Here is a 20,390-nt window from a genome sequence, read left to right as displayed (position 1 = left end):
GTGAGTTTAGGTATGCAGAAGAGGGAAGACAGCGCTTTCCTCCAGCTGTGGTGTAGCATGAGAGTCGAAAAGATGCGGTGGATTCACATGTCTCAGAGAAAGCACACTGGTTGGTAGTTATTGTGAAATAGGCAAGAGAATTGACAAATGGCCAGATTGGGAGAAAACGGAGGAAAAGCCAAAAAAAAAAAAAAAACACCCTCATGAGTGACTGGGCATTTGCAGGGCATTGCAGAATTTGAATGTCATCTAAAACCTACCTGTGTTCTCGGGTGGTTTATGAAGGTCGATGGGTATGCCTTTTTAAATGACTCGTACTTGCTAGTCAACACCAAATTTTACCCACCCAAGCACAATCTGCCAAAACTTTGGTCTGAATTTACATTTGCTCTGATATGCATTTGAGGTGAGGTATTACTATGCAAAACTAAATGAATTGAAATAATTCAATTATTGCAGTCTTCTTACTTTCCGGATTGGGATTTCTTGGTTGCTCTCTTACTTTCCTCATGGTGCGAGAACCCACACTTCTTATAAAGGAATGCTGGCCTCACATCTCCAGCGTCAGCACTTTTTCCCCTCATCAGCTTTCACAACATAAAAATCACACTACACCATCATTTCCTGATAATCATCGCTCACATTTGCTTTCCTCTGGAGGCCAGTTTGCCTATATGCATGCAATATATGTACCCCTTTTTTAATTGCTACATCATGTATGCAGGACATAAAGCTTTTGGGGGGGTGGAGTAGGGTGAGGGGGGTGGGTAAGACAAGGGCAATTAACAGCAACCTGAGGAATGTTTGTACACACCTCGGTGGGCACGCTCCATTTGAAGTGGTGCTGTTTTTTTTCCAGCTTGGCACTTTCAGGTCGTCAGAAGGGGAGTATTTTGTGGAGCCTCTTCACAGCTACAATGGTGAACATTATGAAGAAGAACACATCAAACCTCATATTGTGTACAGAAAAGATGCACACAGGAGGGCCAAAGAAGACGAGTCGTTATGTGATACTGCAGGTAAGAAAGTTCATTTAAATTCCCTCTTTCTTTCTTTCTTTCTTTCTTTCTTTTTTTTGGAGAATCTTTCCTAACAGCTAACAGACATTGGGTTTCATCATAAATGCTAGACATCTTGCAGGAGTCTTGCTCAAATTTCTCAAATGAACTTTACTTTGGACCGACTTTACCAACATGTCCCTATTGGTAATGTGGTTACAACTGCAATAACAAGCACTGCTTTTTTAATTTAATTAAATTAATTAATTAATTTATTTATTTATTTATTTTACTGAACTTAAAGGACAACTCCAGCTTGATGCACTTTAAATATGTGTATATTGAAATATTTGTGATGTGCTTAGCAATTTTGGTTCTGATTTGTTGGTTCGTGCTGTATTTTCATTATTTCTGTGAGAAGTAAGCAGTTGTGTGCTGCGGTGATGTCACAGAGGAATATTGCTAGCGCAATTACAATGCCATTTAATGGTCTTTATTACATTAGCTTGCTAATTTAGCACCTTTATTAGGTCTACTCACTCAGTTAGCGTTAGTCTTCATTACCTCAGCTCACTCAGCTAGCGTTAGTCTTCATTACCTCAGCTCACTCAGTTAGCGTTAGTCTTCATTACCTCAGCTCACTCAGCTAGCGTTAGTCTTCATTACCTCAGCTCACTCAGTTAGCGTTAGTCTTCATTACCTCAGCTCACTCAGTTAGCGTTAGTCTTCATTACCTCAGCTCACTCAGTTAGCGTTAGTCTTCATTACCTCAGCTCACTCAGTTAACGTTAGTCTTCATTACCTCAGCTCACTCAGTTAGCGTTAGTCTTCATTACCTCAGCTCACTCAGCTAGCGTTAGTCTTCATTACCTCAGCTCACTCAGTTAGCGTTAGTCTTCATTACCTCAACTCACTCAGTTAGCGTTAGTCTTCATTACCTCAGCTCACTCAGTTAACGTTAGTCTTCATTACCTCAGCTCACTCAGGTAGCGTTAGTCTTCATTACCTCAGCTCACTCAGTTAGCATTACCTCAGCTCACTCAGTTAGCATTAGTCTTCATTACCTCAGCTCACTCAGCTAGCGTTAGTCTTCATTACCTCAGCTCACTCAGTTAGCGTTAGTCTTCATTACCTCAACTCACTCAGTTAGCGTTAGTCTTCATTACCTCAGCTCACTCAGGTAGCGTTAGTCTTCATTACCTCAGCTCACTCAGTTAGCGTTAGTCTTCATTACCTCAACTCACTGAGTTAGCGTTAGTCTTCATTACCTCAGCTCACTCAGTTAGTGCTGAAGTGTCATCTTTGTTACCACAGCTTGCCAAGTTAGCACTTTTACAGTACACTTTTACCATTTTACAGTAAAATTGTGTAAAAATCTCCAAATCCTGCAATACAAAAAAATTCTAAGCAAACCAAAAATGAAATAATAGGTGTCTAATTCTAATGCTTATGCTAAAACACATCTGAAATCATGTACCAGTTATTTTTGCTTCTTGTGTAATAGTTTCTTTCCTTCTCACAGACCTGTAATGTTTAGAGATAGTGGCATAAAAAAAAAATTCTGGTCCTATTTATGGCCTATTTTATTTCTATTTTCAAAAGAATGCCTCAGAATGTAGCTGGAAAAGCCTTTTTTCTGTACCGCAGCAGGAAAGAATCATTCCAAATGTTTCTGGTATCGCCTTCCATCTCAGTTTATTGCCACAGAATCCTGTTGACTCTTGCACTTCCTGTGGCCTGCAGATAAGGGAACCTGATAGGCACAATACCACCCGTGCCACGGCAAGCGGCTCTGAGGCGAAGTGCTGAACAAGTCCAAAGTGTTTGCAAATTTTATCTCTATGAAAATAAATTTTAATTGTGTGTGGTGTAGTGCAGGACGGCAACACGCTGTGGTTTATTCATAAACCTGAACAGGGCCTTTTGTGTTGCCAGTATTTTCCCTGTGATACTGCGATATATAAAGGAAATATATTTGCCCCAACTTCCAAATATGCACTGGGGCACAAAGTGTGTACAAGATAACTGGAAGGTTTATGAAAGGCCTATTGTGGCTTCTGGTTTTTAGCCGGAGGATAAGTTTCATTGTCTTCAATCACAGGCAGCAAAAAAAACCTAATAATAATAATAAGTTGACTTGTCTCGTTTTTGAGGGGGTGTCGGTGTGATGTTACAAGAATTTGGTGTTTGCTTCCCTTGTTTTGCAAAAAGGAAAACTGCTTCTTCTTTACAGTCATCGTTAGGACATACTGTATGCTTTTAGCAAAGTATAAAACCGCTGTTGTATCCCAGATGTCTAAAGATGGCAAGGCTTTTACGGCAAGATGCCAACTTCACGTAGCATGAACCTGACTTCATACTTAGCCTCGTAGCAGACGAAACCTCAAGCTTAGCCGCACAACATTTTTCTTCTCATTCCAATAACAATGATAAACACTTTACCAGAGAGCTCATGTCTGTTGTTTATGTTTGCTGTCTTTCAAATGCCACACAGTTGAGGGTTCATCCGATGCAAAGCTAAAGGACTAGACTGTTTGGTTAAACAGCAGAGTTCACAACAATGTATGAATGTTAGTGTGGATTCAGTGTGCATTCTTCAAGCCCAATGTTGAGCTCTTGAAGTAATACCCCACCCTGACTCTCTTTAAAGATGTTTATATTGAAATATTTCTGACTCTGATGCTAATTTGTTGGTTAGTGCTGTATTTGTTGGCCATTTTGCCCGAAAATCACTCACCGAGCCTGGGGAAGCCCATAGCTGAAGCCCCTGATGGAGCTGGGTTCAAGGGAAATGTCTGTGGAAGTTGGCCATTTTGCCCGAAAATCACTCACCGACCCTGGGGAAGCCCAGTACTGAAGCCCCTGAAGGAGCTCGGTTCAAGGGAAATGTCTGTGGAAGTTGGCCATTTTGCCCGAAAATCACTCACCGAGCCTGGGGAAGCCCATAGCTGAAGCCCCTGATGGAGCTCGGTTCAAGGGAAATGTCTGTGGAAGTTGGCCATTTCTCATGGCCCATGAGAAGTTAGGGGTTGTGTCCTACGCTGAAATTGTAATCGCGAGCACAGTTCCAATGGCATTTTCTAGGATAAGAAATAAAATGTTTATACGATCTCAGACACGAGCGACAACGGTCAGGTTTCGCTGTGAGCTCCTAAAGAGAAAAGAGCAAGAAGTTCTTTTCTTACTATTAATTCACAAGTAATCCAACTTACATACACTGGACTCAAGTTCCAGAATGCAACGCAGCAGTACGATGCGGTTGCGCCGAGTTACGACAGTGACACCGCTTGGCTAGGTAGCAAGCTACGAGATGATGAGCGCAGCAGCGTTGGCCGCATGAAAGTCGAAGCTTTGGAAGATGATCTGATTGAGCAGAGGACTAAAGCGCCGCTGCATTGCATCTCTTTAGGTAGAGATGAAGTCCCTCTGTAGCACAGTCAGCTGGTAGTCGATGAGCATTGTGGGTAATGTAGGAAGCCTTTAACCCAAGTGGAAACAAGTCAACTTGGAATTGGATCATAAAATAAATCTTTCGCTCAGCAAACTATAAATATTGATATGCAAGTCTTTCAGGATGGATTTTCCTCTAAGAGTCTTAAGATCTTACTTACGAGAACCCTCTCTGCTAGGGTTCTACATAGAACCTTCAGGGTTTTTCCCAGCGAGACAAACTTACGAACCTTTTCGGATGCAAGCATCGTTTTTGCACGGAGTATAGCAGATATCGTTGTACATTTTTGTCCAATCGTGCACTTCTGCTCAGTTCTTTGTGCACACGAGTACAGAGTTGGGTTATAATGTCATGTTTGCGTTTGTATCCCAGGTGATAAAGCAGCTGCTGAGAAAAACATGGTGTCTGGGAGTTTGGCGTCTGACCTGGAGAGTCTCAGCGCAGGGCTTCTCTCGGGCTCTTTACCCTCGACAGAAGACAAGCAGCTATCAGCTAACCACAGCAGCAGTGACTCAGGACCTCACCGGAGAGCAAAGCGCTTCCTCTCCTACCCGCGCTTCGTGGAAGCCATGGTCGTTGCTGACTACAAGATGGTGGAATATCACAGGAGCAACCTCCAGCACTACGTTCTGACACTAATGTCTATTGTAAGTTCTGTCTCACGGACTGGTTTTCCTGCATGCTGTTGCTTTAGGTGTACCAACAGTTAGCCCAAGAACTAACTCCAATCCTACAACACAAACTCTTCTGACATGTGAAAAACCTTAGGAATAAAACCAGGAGGAACGGTCACATAAAATGCATGCTTGAGATTTTTTTTGGCATGGCTTCCTGGGAGGTGAATTTGACCTACTTCTGTCTTGGCACAGGCTGCATTCTCTACAGATTTCTGGGAGCGCAATCAACTTTCTCAACAGCCGAGAAATATTTCTGCAGCAGATGACCAACTGTATTATAAATAGAACTGCTGTGTGGGCCCTTCTCGAAAATCTTAGCTTCACGCAGCTGCATTTATTAGAGTTATCCGAGCTTGCAGACATCGAATTATAAATCCCTAGAGGTCATGCATTTTATGTTGTTTTTATTTTTATTTTATTTGACAGCATTGCATAGATATAATATGTTGGCAAATAACGTTTGAAATGTGAATACAGATCGTTCAGATTTTTTGATAATGGGGGATTCTTTTGATAAAGGTAATGCGGCTGCTCTGTTCATGTCCCTTTGCAAACATCAAGACCAATCCATCCACAGGAATGCACACACCTGGCCAAAATGGCATTTCCTCACCAACACAAGCCTGATTTGCTTTGTCTTCATCCAGGTTTCCTCGATCTACAAGGATCCCAGCATTGGCAATCTAATCCACATTGTCATTGTGAAGCTAGTCATAATAAACAATGAGCTGGTAAGCTTACGCCTCTCTGCGTTCTCATACATCGTACATGGTTGCATAGTCTCAGCTGGCACAGCCGGCCATTTGTAAGTTTTCACTGACCTGCAACTTCATCCAAGCCAAATGTTAGCATGTCAGTGTTCAGCTAGTTCCACCATCCCATGTTTTTATAACTAAAGCCTAGCTAAAGCTTCTTCCAGCTTACTGATCACTAGCCTGCAGACAGAATAGTGATCTATACATGTCTCTTTCTCTCTCTCTCTCGCTCTCTCTCTCTCTACACAGAAGGGTCCAGTTATCTCTTTCAATGCACAAGCCACTTTAAAGAACTTCTGCGTCTGGCAGCTGGACCAGAACAACCTCGACGACGAACACCATGACCACTACGACACGGCCATCCTCATCACCAGGTCCCGCAGCTTTTACTTCCTCTTAGAAGGAAAGGTTAGCCAAAATGCTAACATGGCTAACTAGGGCAAATGAAAGTCGAATAGGTGCCACATTCAAGGGTATAATTGCAGGACTGGGGGGTTTAAATCTGCGTCCCAGTGGGCAGTTGTTTGTTGTATAGAATTGTAGTATTGTATAAAACAGCTCAAGTGTGTGTCTGCTTTATATAAGTGTAACCCATATGTTTGTACAGGCAGGACATCTGTCGAGCAAAAGACAAGTGTGACACTTTAGGTAATTGTTTTTTATTAAATATCAGTAGTATAATGAGTACGTCGGTGATTATTTTTAAATAATCGTACGATTCGTATAAATGATAGTTACGACTTCACCAATCCCAGTTATTCTCTGCTTTGCCAGGTCTTGCAGAATTAGGCACAGTGTGTGATCCGTACAGGAGCTGCAGCATCAGCGAAGATAGCGGCCTCAGTACCGCTTTCACTATCGCTCATGAACTCGGCCACGTGTAAGTGACCACTTCCACTACCTATCTACCCGCTGATCGTCAGTCTTACACGCATAGCAAATGGGTTTTAATGATGGATGTTCTGGATAGTTACTGGGTTCTACTTGGAACCTTCTCTAGGAGGGAAACACCATGTTGAAGGACTTTTACCCTCAAGTGTTGTAGATTTAACTACATTTCTGTACTATTCTACTACAGTTCCATGCTAATGTTTTTCAATTGCAAAACTTACATCTAGCAGACATAACAAATTGCAACATATGTTCATGATGGTTTGCTTAAGAGGCATGGACAGAGTTTATAGCTTATTATCATATCATGACACCTGCCAACCTGAGACAGTGAAGGCTAACACATGATTCCTCTCACACACATATCATCACTAGCTATCAGGAACACCAACCATCCTTTTATATATATATATATATATATATATATATATATATATATATATATATATATATATATATAATCAAGGCAAAATCTTTGAATCCTAGCCATTGGCTGATCATTGAACCCTTAGATAGTTCTACCACTATCTTCAGATAGCACCGAAATGATCTTTATGAAGCAATTTTGGTGTAACGTAAGCATTATCAAGAACTAAATTTTTTTTTGGGAATTGCCAAATATTTTACTCCTTACCAGTAGATTTTTAAAACCTATTTAAACACCCACATATTATAGAAGTACAGATATGCGTTTTTTTCTCACTGAAGCCTTTTGCACCATAACCATTCATTTATTTCCACTGCGTGCCCAAGATGGGATTTTGGAATTCCTTTCTTATCCGGTGGAGGGCTGTGACCTCACTGCTGTAGGCTGAGCAGGGGATTGAGCTCCTGGTGCTATAAGGTGCAAAGCTGTACACATCACACCTCGCTCCTGCCGTCTCCGTTCCCTGCGTGACCTCCTTTCAACCAGCTTCACAAACAGCATCGATACTGTTCTGGCAGCGCTAACCCGAATGTAGAACGGAAATATTCTCCATCTGCTGTGTAAATCTACTGATGTCTGTATGCATGTGTACGTTGTGTTCTGCAGGTTCAACATGCCCCATGATGACAGTAACAAATGTAAAGAGGACGGTGTTAAGATTCAGCAGCACGTCATGGCCCCTACACTCAACTACAACACCAACCCCTGGATGTGGTCCAAATGCAGCAGAAAATACATCACAGAGTTCCTCGAGTACGTACATCCCGTTGTATACACACTGGTGGCTTCCTGTGACTTCCATGCAGTTGTAAGGTCATCCTCTGAAAGAGAACGAGATCAGACATGTTTGAGAGAACGTTTATTTTAAAAGCTCATTTTTTACACCAAGTTGGTTCAATCAGCTCCAGTCCTCCAAATCTTTGAATGAAACTAGACATTCAATCCCATCAACACACACTCAAGCCGTGTTCTTTTTTTTGTGTGTGTGTGTGTGTGTGTGTGTGTCTTGTTTTTGTCTTGTTTGTTTTGTTTTCCTCTTCAAGTCGTTTTTTTCATCATTTCTTATTAGCACAGGGTATGGAGAGTGCTTGCTCGACGAGCCCGTGTCCAGGCCGTACCCCCTGCTCCAGCAACTCCCGGGGCGCATATACAGCGTCAATCAACAATGCGAACTCATATTTGGACCTGGAACACAAGTCTGCTCATATATGGTAAGTAAACAAGGGTATTGCACTGATTATTACACTGGGGCAGTGGTGGCTTGACGGTTAAGGCTCTGTGTTAATGATCAGAAGGTCAGGGGTTCAAGCCCCAGCACTGCCAGGCTCTGGGTTACTGATCAGAAGGTTGGGGGTTCAGGCCCTTTAACCCTCTCTTCTCCAGGAGTGCCGTATTATGGCTGCCCCTGTGCTCTGGCCCTAATACTGGGATTTGCAAAGAATAAAGAATTTCACTGTGCTGCAATGTATATGTGACCAATAAAGACTCATTATGTTCACATTTTGGTCTTTTAAACTCTTCATAAGTACCTTAAGTGACAGCGAAAGCTACATCAGATATGTTGCTAGGATATGTTGCTAACTCTTGCTAGGATTAAGTTCTGACCACGTTCCGCGGTCATAACCACAAGATGTGTTGATAAATTGGTAAAAGAAGGCAACTAAAATGACACTGTAATTACAGCCAGCATCAACCGCAACCTGAACTTTCATGGATTCCGCCATATTGATAAAGAACACGGCGGTAGGATGCCACCTGAATGATTTATTTAACGATGGGATGCCACCTTTTCTAGCAAGGCATTCGAATGACATGTGGATGAAATGCATTTATGTCCATGCTGAGATTCGCTGTCTTGAGTATTGCTCTCTACATGGACATGTACAAACAGAGGAATGGAGAGGAGCTATTTTAGGTTCCAGTTCTAAGTAGTAGTTACATAACATTGTTAAACAGCACAGTGTAGTACATTTAGTCAGTGGCATTTAAAGTGTTTGTTTAAAGGGTAAGCCCTATGAGAGGGGGATAGTTACCCATTGCTTGTGTGTGTGTGTGTGTGTGTGTAAAAGTTGTATATGTTTGTGAGGGGGTGGTACTGAGGGCTAACAGTGTGTGTGTGGGTTTGTGTGCGTGTGTGTGTGTGTGTGTGTGTGTGTGTTCTCCAGATGCAGTGTCGACGGCTTTGGTGCATGAGTCCAGAAGGACCTCAGCGTGGCTGTCGAACCCAGCACATGCCCTGGGCTGACGGCACTGACTGTGGCCATGGAAGGGCAAGTATTCAAGTTAATAGTGCTATTAAACATGCACAGATACAGATAATGCCTTGATGGCTTAGCTTAAAGCTCCAAACAATTACAACCTTCAGAATATGAAACTAATGTTCTGACATTCTCTCAGAACTAAATCTCCTCCTCGTCCGTACAGTTAGTAGGATCTGAGCTCCAGCAATTAATAATCCTAACATATTCAGGGCTCCCCGGCATTGTTTACATTTCGTATATCTGCACAGAACACCCCCTAACTCGGAGCGGAGTTCGCTCTCGAGTATGGATTTGCTCTTAAAGAGAAAACAGACATTCGGCTATAACTCTGAGGATTAACGTAATAGGATTTTTTTTTTTTTTTCCAATCCCTTCAGATTTAAAATAAAATTGCTGTATAGTTTACCAAGCTTGAATTAATCCTGCGTGTATTTGACCTCAGTCTCTCACCCCACTTTCTCTCTTTAAACAGCACTGTAAGCATGGCGTGTGCACCCCGAAGGAGCACGACTTGGGTCCGGTGGACGGAGAGTGGGGCGTGTGGAGTCCCTTCGGCTCCTGCTCACGCACATGTGGAGGGGGCATCAAGATCGCCACCCGGGACTGTAACAGACCCGCGTAAGCACTGCGAATGATTGGTTCCTCCTTGTCCAGTGTAGAGATTAATGTTTTTTTTTTTTTTTTAATGCTTCATTTTGGTTGCCTTGGTAACTGTATAAATAATATAAACCATGAGAAGTTATTCAGTAATATTTTTATAATCATCAATTTGTTGTTGTTTGTTTTTACGGATTTAATCTCTGCTCTTTTTTGCCTGCTCAAACGATCATTAATTTGCCAGAAAATACAGTACCCCACATTGGAATGAAAAACATATTAAAGGTGCAGTTTGTAAAATGTTTAAGGGACAGTCAGGACTTCTTCGTAAGATCACTGAATTTGAGAATGACATGATCGCTCGTGGATTCATTCGTTTGAGTTCTTTTTTGTAACGTGTGCACGGCTTTATTCAGACCTAGGAACGGGGGACAGTACTGCGTGGGGCGCAGGATGAAGTTTCGCTCGTGCAACTCTGAGCCATGTTCTAAACAGAGACGAGACTTCAGAGAGGAGCAGTGCGCTGCTTTCGACGGCCGCCATTTTAACATCAACGGTCTACCTCCAAATGTGCGCTGGGTGCCCAAGTACAGCGGAAGTAAGACCTTTATTTATTTATTTATTTATTTATTTATTTACCGTTTTCCAGTCGTAGCAGTCATTCGATATTTTCCTCACGTGGTCCATTTTTCCCCAGCTAGCTCTTTCTTTTCGTTGTGCTAATTGGATACAGGTTTAACGGCATTTTAACGGTATTTCTTCATCCATTTTTAAGCAGCTCAGGCTTGAGGCTTGATGTTTGTTTTAAAAAATAAATCCCTGCAATTATCCGAATAACTTTACTAATACTAACTTTTAGACATACTAAAGGACAGATTTGTCCTGGAAATTTGTCTCATCTCATATATTTTTATTGGATTTTCTTTCGCGTAATGTTGGAAATCGAAACTTTTTTTGCTTGTTCCAATTCTTATTCCTGAATGTCAAACGGAAATGCACCAAATGTCTAGATCAAAATAACGAAAGATGAGTTAATGAGTTAATTAGAACATCTCGGTCTATCAATGGCAAGCAAAGATTTTATAATCGTGGTGTTTTGATTTCCACGAATTGATTTCCTCTCTGACGTTCCTGCATTTTGTCCTCTTTATGTGAAGTTCTAATGAAGGACCGCTGCAAGCTCTTCTGCAGAGTAGCAGGAAACACAGCCTACTATCAGCTCAAGGACCGAGTGATCGATGGCACGCCGTGTGGCCCCGATACCAACGACATCTGTGTGCAAGGCCTGTGTAGGGTGAGTGTGTGTGTGTGTGTGTGTGTGTGTGGTTTTTTTTTTGGCAATACATTGAGTTTATGTTTAAAGTTCCATCACAAGCCATAATTGATTACACTTTAGAACTGAGTTCTCGTCCGTATTTGCACTGTGTTTCTGCAGCAAGCAGGTTGTGACCATGTTTTAAACTCCAAGGCCAGGAGAGATAAATGTGGAGTGTGTGGAGGAGACAACTCATCCTGTAAGACAGTGGCAGGGACACTGAGTACGGTGCACTACGGTAGGTTTCATTACAACCTTAAAAAAAAAAAAAGTTCACGGTTTGATTCTGATCCATTCTGTTATACGCTGTTCAGTTCATTCATTACAGCTCACTCAGTGATTTATCTTTTCAGTCATTCACTCACTCTTTCACTCACTTACTCATTAAATCACTCACTCACTTACCCTCTCACTCATTCCCCAACTCATTCCCTCACTCATTAAAACATTCACTCATTTACTCATTCCCTCACTCATTAAAACATTCACTCATTTACTCATTCCCTCACTCATTAAAACACTCGCTCACTCTCTCACTCATTAAAACATTCACTCATTTACTCATTCCCTCACTCATTAAAACACTCACTCACTCTCTCACTCATTAAAACATTCACTCATTTACTCATTCCCTCACTCATTAAAACATTCACTCACCCTCTCACTCATTAAAACATTCACTCATTTACTCATTCCCTCACTCATTAAAACATTAAAACATTCTCTCACCCTCTCACTCATTTAAACATTCACTCATTTACTCATTCCCTCACTCATTAAAACATTCACTCATTTACTCATTCCCTCACTCATTAAAACATTAAAACATTCTCTCACCCTCTCACTCATTTAAACATTCACTCATTTACTTACACATTAAACATTAAACATTCTTTTATTTAATTAAACATTAAAACATTCTCTCACCCTCTCACTCATTAAAACATTCACTCATTTACTCATTCACTCACTCATTAAAACATTCTTTCACCCTCTCACTCATTAAAACATTCACTCATTTACTCATTCCCTCACTCATTAAAACATTCTTTCACCCTCTCACTCATTAAAACATTCACTCATTTACTCATTCCCTCACTCATTAAAACATTCACTCACCCTCTCACTCATTAAAACATTCACTCATTTACTCATTCACTCACTCATTAAAACATTCTTTCACCCTCTCACTCATTAAAACATTCACTCATTTACTCATTCACTCACTCATTAAAACATTCACTCACCCTCTCACTCATTAAAACATTCAGTCATTTACTCATTCCCTCACTCATTAAAACATTCACTCACTCTCTCACTCATTAAAACATTCACTCATTTACTCATTCCCTCACTCATTAAAACATTCACTCATTTACTCATTCACTCACTCATTAAAACATTCACTCACCCTCTCACTCATTAAAACACTCACTCATTTACTCATTCCCTCACTCATTAAAACATTCACTCATTTACTCATTCACTCACTCATTAAAACATTCACTCATTTACTCATTCACTCACTCATTAAAACATTCTTTCACCCTCTCACTCATTAAAACATTCACTCATTTACTCATTCCCTCACTCATTAAAACATTCACTCACCCTCTCACTCATTAAAACATTCACTCATTTACTCATTCCCTCACTCATTAAAACATTCACTCACCCTCTCACTCATTAAAACATTCAGTCATTTACTCATTCCCTCACTCATTAAAACATTCACTCACTCTCTCACTCATTAAAACATTCACTCATTTACTCATTCCCTCACTCATTAAAACATTCACTCACCCTCTCACTCATTAAAACATTCACTCATTTACTCATTCCCTCACTCATTAAAACATTCACTCACCCTCTCACTCATTAAAACATTCAGTCATTTACTCATTCCCTCACTCATTAAAACATTCACTCACTCTCTCACTCATTAAAACATTCACTCATTTACTCATTCACTCACTCATTAAAACATTCACTCACCCTCTCACTCATTAAAACACTCACTCATTTACTCATTCCCTCACTCATTAAAACATTCACTCATTTACTCATTCACTCACTCATTAAAACATTCACTCACCCTCTCACTCATTAAAACATTCACTCATTTACTCATTCCCTCACTCATTAAAACATTCAGTCATTTACTCATTCCCTCACTCATTAAAACATTCACTCACCCTCTCACTCATTAAAACATTCAGTCATTTACTCATTCCCTCACTCATTAAAACATTCACTCATTTACTCATTCACTCACTCATTAAAACATTCTCTCATTTACTCATTCCCTCACTCATTAAAACACTCACTCATTTACTCATTCACTCACTCATTAAAACACTCGCTCACTCTCTCACTCATTAAAACATTCACTAATTTACTCATTCACTCACTCATTAAAACACTCGCTCACTCTCTCACTCATTAAAACATTCACTAATTTACTCATTCACTCACTCATTAAAACATTCACTCACCCTCTCACTCATTAAAACATTCACTCATTTACTCATTCACTCACTCATTAAAACACTCACTCATTTACTCATTCACTCACTCATTAAAACATTCACTCACCCTCTCACTCATTAAAACATTCACTCACTCTCTCACTCATTAAAACATTCACTCATTTACTCATTCACTCACTCATTAAAACACTCACTCACTCTCTCACTCATTAAAACATTCACTAATTTACTCATTCACTCACTCATTAAAACATTCAATCATTTACTCATTCCCTCACTCATTAAAACATTCACTCACCCTCTCACTCATTAAAACATTCACTCATTTACTCATTCCCTCACTCATTAAAACACTCACTCACTCTCTCACTCATTAAAACATTCACTCATTTACTCATTCACTCACTCATTAAAACATTCACTCACCCTCTCACTCATTAAAACATTCACTCATTTACTCATTCCCTCACTCATTAAAACATTCACTCACTCTCTCACTCATTAAAACATTCACTAATTTACTCATTCACTCACTCATTAAAACATTCAATCATTTACTCATTCCCTCACTCATTAAAACATTCACTCACCCTCTCACTCATTAAAACATTCACTCATTTACTCATTCCCTCACTCATTAAAACACTCACTCACTCTCTCACTCATTAAAACATTCACTCATTTACTCATTCACTCACTCATTAAAACATTCACTCACCCTCTCACTCATTAAAACATTCACTCATTTACTCATTCCCTCACTCATTAACGCAGTCACTCATTTACTCATTCCCTCAGTCATTAAAACATTCTCTCATTTACTCATTCACTCACTCATTAAATCACTCACTCACTTACCCTCTCACTCATTCACTCACTCATTCTCTCATTTACTCACTCACTCATTAAATCACTCACTCACTTACCCTCACTCATTCTCTCATTTACTCACGCTCTCACTCATTAAAACATTCACTCATTTACTCACTGACTCACTAAATCACTCATTCACCTTCCCTCTCACTCACTGACTCTCTGTCATTCACTCATTCTCACACTCACTCTCTCACTCTCTCAGTCCTTCACGCACTCGGTCAGTCACTCATCATATCCGAGATGTCATTGAGTTATTTAGTCCCTTATCTTTTTTTATAGGTTACAACCTCGTCGTGCGAATCCCCAGCGGTGCTACAAACATAGACGTGCGACAGCACAGCTACTCAGATAAACCAGAGGATGATAACTACCTCGGTGAGTCGAGCTCAGAGAAACACACCCCTTTATTCAGTTTGTGTTGAGCCAATTTCAGACTTGAAGTTCATGAGGTTGGAAAACATGAAGAAACTATAATTGGCATGTACGCAGTCTCTAGGCTAATAAACGTCTTTATTTGGAAACCCGGTGGATTTCCTTTGTAATGGTCGTGCGTGGGTGTCACCAAACAATATAGTTCTCTTCCTCAAAGGATACGATGACATATCCTTTATCACCCCGTCCCAAACAGAAGGACATCTGTAGGAAACTTTCGCTTCCTCCACACGTCTGCCTGAGTACTGGGATAGCACATAGCATAGAGACTTCCGGGTTCAGAGGAAAAAAGGAGACAAGCAGTCGAGCGACTGGAACAAAATTAGACTACTAGGACGTGCCGTAGTTAGCCTTAACTGCGTGTGTATAAGTTTTCTTAAAGGGGTAGTACACCAAAAACGCTGCAAGGCAAATCACTGAAAGAAAAGCAAGTGGAGATGAGTCTGCATCATGTTGCATTTATTTTTTAATTCGTTTTGGACATGATATAGATATTGTGGTTGATAAATGTGATTGTTTATGTATTATCTAAATAGAAAGGGTCTTGATAATTGTAAACAAACATTAATATCACAAAACGCATATCTGCCAGACATAAATTGCAGATCTAGCACATTACGTAGCGAAATTTTCCGGCTTTAGACGTGCCGAGCTGACGTCTAACTAGACCCGCATGCGTGTAGGTAATAGTTCTTAGCCTCCTAAATGTGAACCCGCTCTAAAGGTTCTCCACTATTAATGTGACAGATCATACAAAATGGTAACCTCTCAGGAGTTTCCTAAGGCTCTTTGGATATTTCAAAGGGGTTTAACGTTGAGCATGTACTGTATAGAACCGTTAAGGGTTCCTCAAGCAGGACAAATCAAAGAACTTTCCATTGTTCTAGAGTACAGAGATCTTTAGCGGAACACTCGTTTTATATTTCATTAAAGGTTCATTCATTAGCTGTTCTGTACAGTCTTGAAAAGAAATGATCTTAAATCTAGGACCCTTCTTAGATGTAGAAGCTACAGCCAGGGTTTCCTTATGAAAGAGGTTCCAAGATGCAAATTTTGAGTAATGTGAAGAACTCCCTAACTATCCAAAGAACCCCCCTAACTATCCAAAGAAACTCCTATCTATCCAAAGAACCCCCTTAACTATCCAAAGAAACTCCTATCTATCCAAAGAACCCCCTAACTATCCAAAGAAACTCCTATCTATCCAAAGAACCCCTGTAACTATCCAAAGAACCCCCCTAACTATCCAAAGAACCCCCCTAACTATCCAAAGAAACTCCTATCTATCCAAAGAACCCCCTAACTATCCAAAGAAACTCCTATCTATCCAAAGAACCCCTGTAACTATCCAAAGAACCCCCTAACTATCCAAAGAAACTCCTATCTATCCAAAGAACCCCTGTAACTATCCAAAGAACCCCCCTGACTATCCAAAGAAACTCCTATCTATCCAAAGAACCCCCCTAACTATCCAAAGAAACTCCTATCTATCCAAAGAACCCCTGTAACTATCCAAAGAACCCCCCTAACTATCCAAAGAACCCCCTATCTATCCAAACCCCCCCTAACTATCCAAAGAACTCTCTAACTATTCAAAGAACCCCCCTAACTATCCAAAGAACTCCCTATCTATCCAAAGAACCCCTGTAACTATCCAAAGAACCCCCCTAACTATCCAAAGAACCCCCTATCTATCCAACCCCCCCCCCCAACTATCAAAAGAACTCCCTAACTATCCAAAGAACCCCCTATCTATCCAAACCCCCCCCAACTATCCAAAGAACCCCCTAACTATCCAAAGAACTCTCTAACCATTCAAAGAAACCCCCTAACTATCCAAAGACCCCCCCCCACCCCAATATCCAAAGAACCTAAAGGAACTCTTTATTTCTAAAAGTACTCTTTTTGTTTTGTCTATGATATTAATAGTAGTTAAACTATAACCTCTCAGACAAAAGGGTTCCTCCAGGGTTCTTTAGATGGTTAATGATTTGGGCTATTTTACTTGGAACCAGATTTAAAAGGGGACACACCCTTTAGGAACCTTAAAAAACTCTATATTTCCAAAAAAGTGTACGTTTTTGTTACGTCTCTTGCACTGATAGTGATGACCTTCGGATGGTCAGTGGTTCTGGTTTCTTAAGGAGTTCTACTAACAGGGTGCTTTTGGGTACTAGATGGGAACCTCCTTCTAATATAAAATGAAATAAAAAGAAACTCAAAAGTCAAATAACACGTCATTTCCCGTCTGCTACATTATTGCCTGCATAAACCATCATTACTTCTCCTTTGTAGGAGAAATCCTTTTCGCATCCTTTTCACGCGTGATGTCTAACTTTCCAACAGGAAGCATGAAAAAGAAATCTTCCAGACCGCAATGAGCGTCCAAAAGAAGTATTTTTGCATCCGTTTCCCACCTCGCTATGAGCTACCTTTTTTTTTTTAATCTTGCAAACAGTCCCGGTTGTTGCTATCACTAGTGCCGTGCTCAGAACGCGGTCCCGTGTTATTGTGTAAGTGGACCGGCGAGCCTCTTTTTACAGAAAAGGAAATTCCTCGTGCTCAGTACGACAGTCCAGTGTGTCATCATGTGACTCGAGTGGTTCCATGAGTCAGCCGAGTGTGTTTGATCGGAGAGAGCTTTAATTTTGAGGAAGTCGGCTTCCAGCCAGCTGTCTAGTGTGCAAATCGTGTGCTGAGCACATGCTCATACTTTTAATGGGCCGGAACTTTCTGTAAGCCTCAGGAGAAAAAAAAAAAAAAAAAAACAGATCCTGTCCACAGCTTGTAGCATGAGTAGGTCACTGTGCCCTGGAGATGATGATAATGTGTGTGTGTGAGTGTGTGTATGTGTGTGTGTGTGTGAGATTTGCAGGTTTACGGAAAGTCTCTGGGATCTGTGATGTGTGAAATGGTGAGGAAAGTAATGCAGGAAATAAGCGACATAATCGCATTAGTGGATATGAATGTGTGCATTAAAGGAACAGCCGGCTCCTCCGAGGAATGCCGAACTCCTTTAGCCCAATTAGCTTCGTTGCACTGTCGATAAAACGTGCACAATTTCTGCTGGGACCACGCCTGAAATGCGCAGTGAAAATGATTTCTTTGCATGTATGTATCTAGCTAGACTTTTTCCAACGTACGTGTACTACATGAGGCGCTAAACACTTTGGGGGTGTGCCTTTATAGGAAAATAATCTACGATGGTTAGGTGAGTCACAGCTACCGCTTCAAAGTCGATTCTTTTCCAATAACGGTAATGTGTATAACATCTCGACGTGTTTTCTTCCTTTCATACCACAGCGGTTTGAAACGCATTAAAGAACGACGCATTTGAGCAGACTTTTTATCCATTTATGGTTACGTTTAATGGCGTGGAACAGCCATAAAAGAAGGTCGTTTCTCTTATCGTACGGGTTACAGCTTAACCTGGTTGTCACAGAGCACGGAAAGTGGAGACTCTTTCCATAGATGCGAAATAATCTAAAGTCCCTGTGTCCCTGTGTTTTTAACTATTAGAATGAGTGCATTTATATAAACCTGTGATTTGTTTTTTGCAAAAAAAAAAAAAAAAATAAGGCAAAGAAGCGTCTACACTTTTACTCTCATCATGATTCTATGTGCGTACATGTTGAAAATCTCACTCGCTCCTCCCCTTTTCTTAGGAAACTGATGTTGCATGTGCCGTATTTGCATTTTGGAACACGATTGGCTCTTATACCTTATGACAAGACGATACTCTGGTTAAGAATCTACCATGTAAAGAGCAATTCTTAATTACCTTAATCCGATTAAGGTCATACTCGAAGTAAACACAAATGGAATTAAGACGTGTGGAGGATTTCTGTTTTAGTCGCATTATGGACGTGCGTTACAGACATGTACACACCTTAATCACACTGTTAACGTCGTGTGAGAGTTTTCACCGCATTTTTGCGACAGGACACGATCAGCGCTCAACCGTTTGACTGCAAACAAGAGAGCACGGCTGCGTCCCAAACCGCGTACTTACCCTCTTTAGGCCTATAGCAGGCGAAATACATGTATCTCGGCTACTATACAGTAGGTAAGTACGCGGTTTGGGACGCAGCCCACGGCTTCAAGCAGTCGTCTATTAGCATGTACAGCATGACAAATAATTAACCTCACTTGAAGCGTTCGTAAAATTTTTTAATAAAAACACCCAAAACTGTATACGGTCCCATAACGAAGACAAACTGTATGTCGATACGTGAAATTCTGGAGGGACGTCGGACGGTGTGGCGTGGGGATGTAATGACGTGTGCCGTTAATCTAATTATGGTCTATAACATGTAACACGGGAACATGAAAATAGCATTCTAAAAGCGACTCATGTAAACACCTTAATCAGAATACTGTCTTATTCAGAATAAGGTCAGTAATTAGATTACTGCTGTCCATGTAAACGTAGTCAATAACATTTTCTTGACACATGTTCAGTACTATCATGATGTACTGTACTATTTCTGATGAAACATCCTGGATGCATCTCTAATACTAATAATAATACTAGTAATAAAAGTGATATAACAGTATACTTTATTAGGCTTACACCGTAAGTTTTCCAGATGAGTATTTATCTGGCCTTGGATCAAGCCACAACTCGGCAAGTCATAATCTGTGTCAATAAACGCACTCTGATTTGATATTTCTTGTTTGTTTTTTTTTCCTTTGTTCCCCAGCCGTGGCCAACAGTCGTGGAGAATATTTACTGAATGGAGATTTTGTGGTCAGCATGTTTAAAAGGGAAGTCAAAGTCGGGAGAGCTGTCCTGGAGTACAGCGGCTCCGACCACGTCGTCGAGAGACTCAACTGCACCGACCGCATCGAGGAGGAGATCGTCATCCAGGTCCGTGCCGAGCCGCTTCCACCGCTTTGGAATTCCGAAATATAATGACACACGTTGAGTTTTTCACATGAAGGATTTGAGGGGTTTGTCTGAAGTGACCGTTTCTGTTTGGCATTTTGTTTCGAATTGAAAAGGAGCTGTATATTCAAATGAGAAGAGATTAGTTCTGGGAACGTCGGACGATTTCATACAGAATAAATCACTTGCGCTGAGCTGTAATAGTAAAATACACAACAAAAACAGGGTAGTGTGATCTGGAGTTGCTGTTAACACCCTGAAGTTTTATTTTTTGTTAAACCTCACACCCCGAGGTGTTTTATTATCGCTCTGATACCACAGCGGCTTGCCGAC

At 40.8% G+C, this 20,390-nt stretch overlaps 1 protein-coding gene across 1 annotated transcript in view; it reads left to right on the top strand.

Annotated features, from left to right (window-relative positions):
* The window catches only part of adamts9 (ADAM metallopeptidase with thrombospondin type 1 motif, 9), a 61,906-nt gene that overhangs the window by 4,295 nt on the left and 37,221 nt on the right, over positions 1 to 20,390 (top strand). The window contains exons 3-17 of the mRNA XM_053652729.1: positions 860 to 1,019; positions 4,822 to 5,096; positions 5,774 to 5,857; positions 6,131 to 6,255; positions 6,489 to 6,529; positions 6,656 to 6,761; positions 7,806 to 7,952; positions 8,269 to 8,410; positions 9,365 to 9,469; positions 9,933 to 10,078; positions 10,474 to 10,655; positions 11,215 to 11,351; positions 11,493 to 11,610; positions 15,017 to 15,112; positions 19,873 to 20,039. Of these exons, the coding sequence (XP_053508704.1) occupies positions 860 to 1,019; positions 4,822 to 5,096; positions 5,774 to 5,857; positions 6,131 to 6,255; positions 6,489 to 6,529; positions 6,656 to 6,761; positions 7,806 to 7,952; positions 8,269 to 8,410; positions 9,365 to 9,469; positions 9,933 to 10,078; positions 10,474 to 10,655; positions 11,215 to 11,351; positions 11,493 to 11,610; positions 15,017 to 15,112; positions 19,873 to 20,039 (2,031 nt within the window). The remainder of the gene's footprint in view (positions 1 to 859; positions 1,020 to 4,821; positions 5,097 to 5,773; positions 5,858 to 6,130; positions 6,256 to 6,488; positions 6,530 to 6,655; positions 6,762 to 7,805; positions 7,953 to 8,268; positions 8,411 to 9,364; positions 9,470 to 9,932; positions 10,079 to 10,473; positions 10,656 to 11,214; positions 11,352 to 11,492; positions 11,611 to 15,016; positions 15,113 to 19,872; positions 20,040 to 20,390) is intronic.

The sequence above is a fragment of the Ictalurus furcatus genome, chromosome 21, assembly GCF_023375685.1.
Source record: "Ictalurus furcatus strain D&B chromosome 21, Billie_1.0, whole genome shotgun sequence".
Lineage (NCBI taxonomy): Eukaryota > Metazoa > Chordata > Actinopteri > Siluriformes > Ictaluridae > Ictalurus > Ictalurus furcatus.
This window is presented reverse-complemented; position numbering and strand designations above follow the sequence as displayed.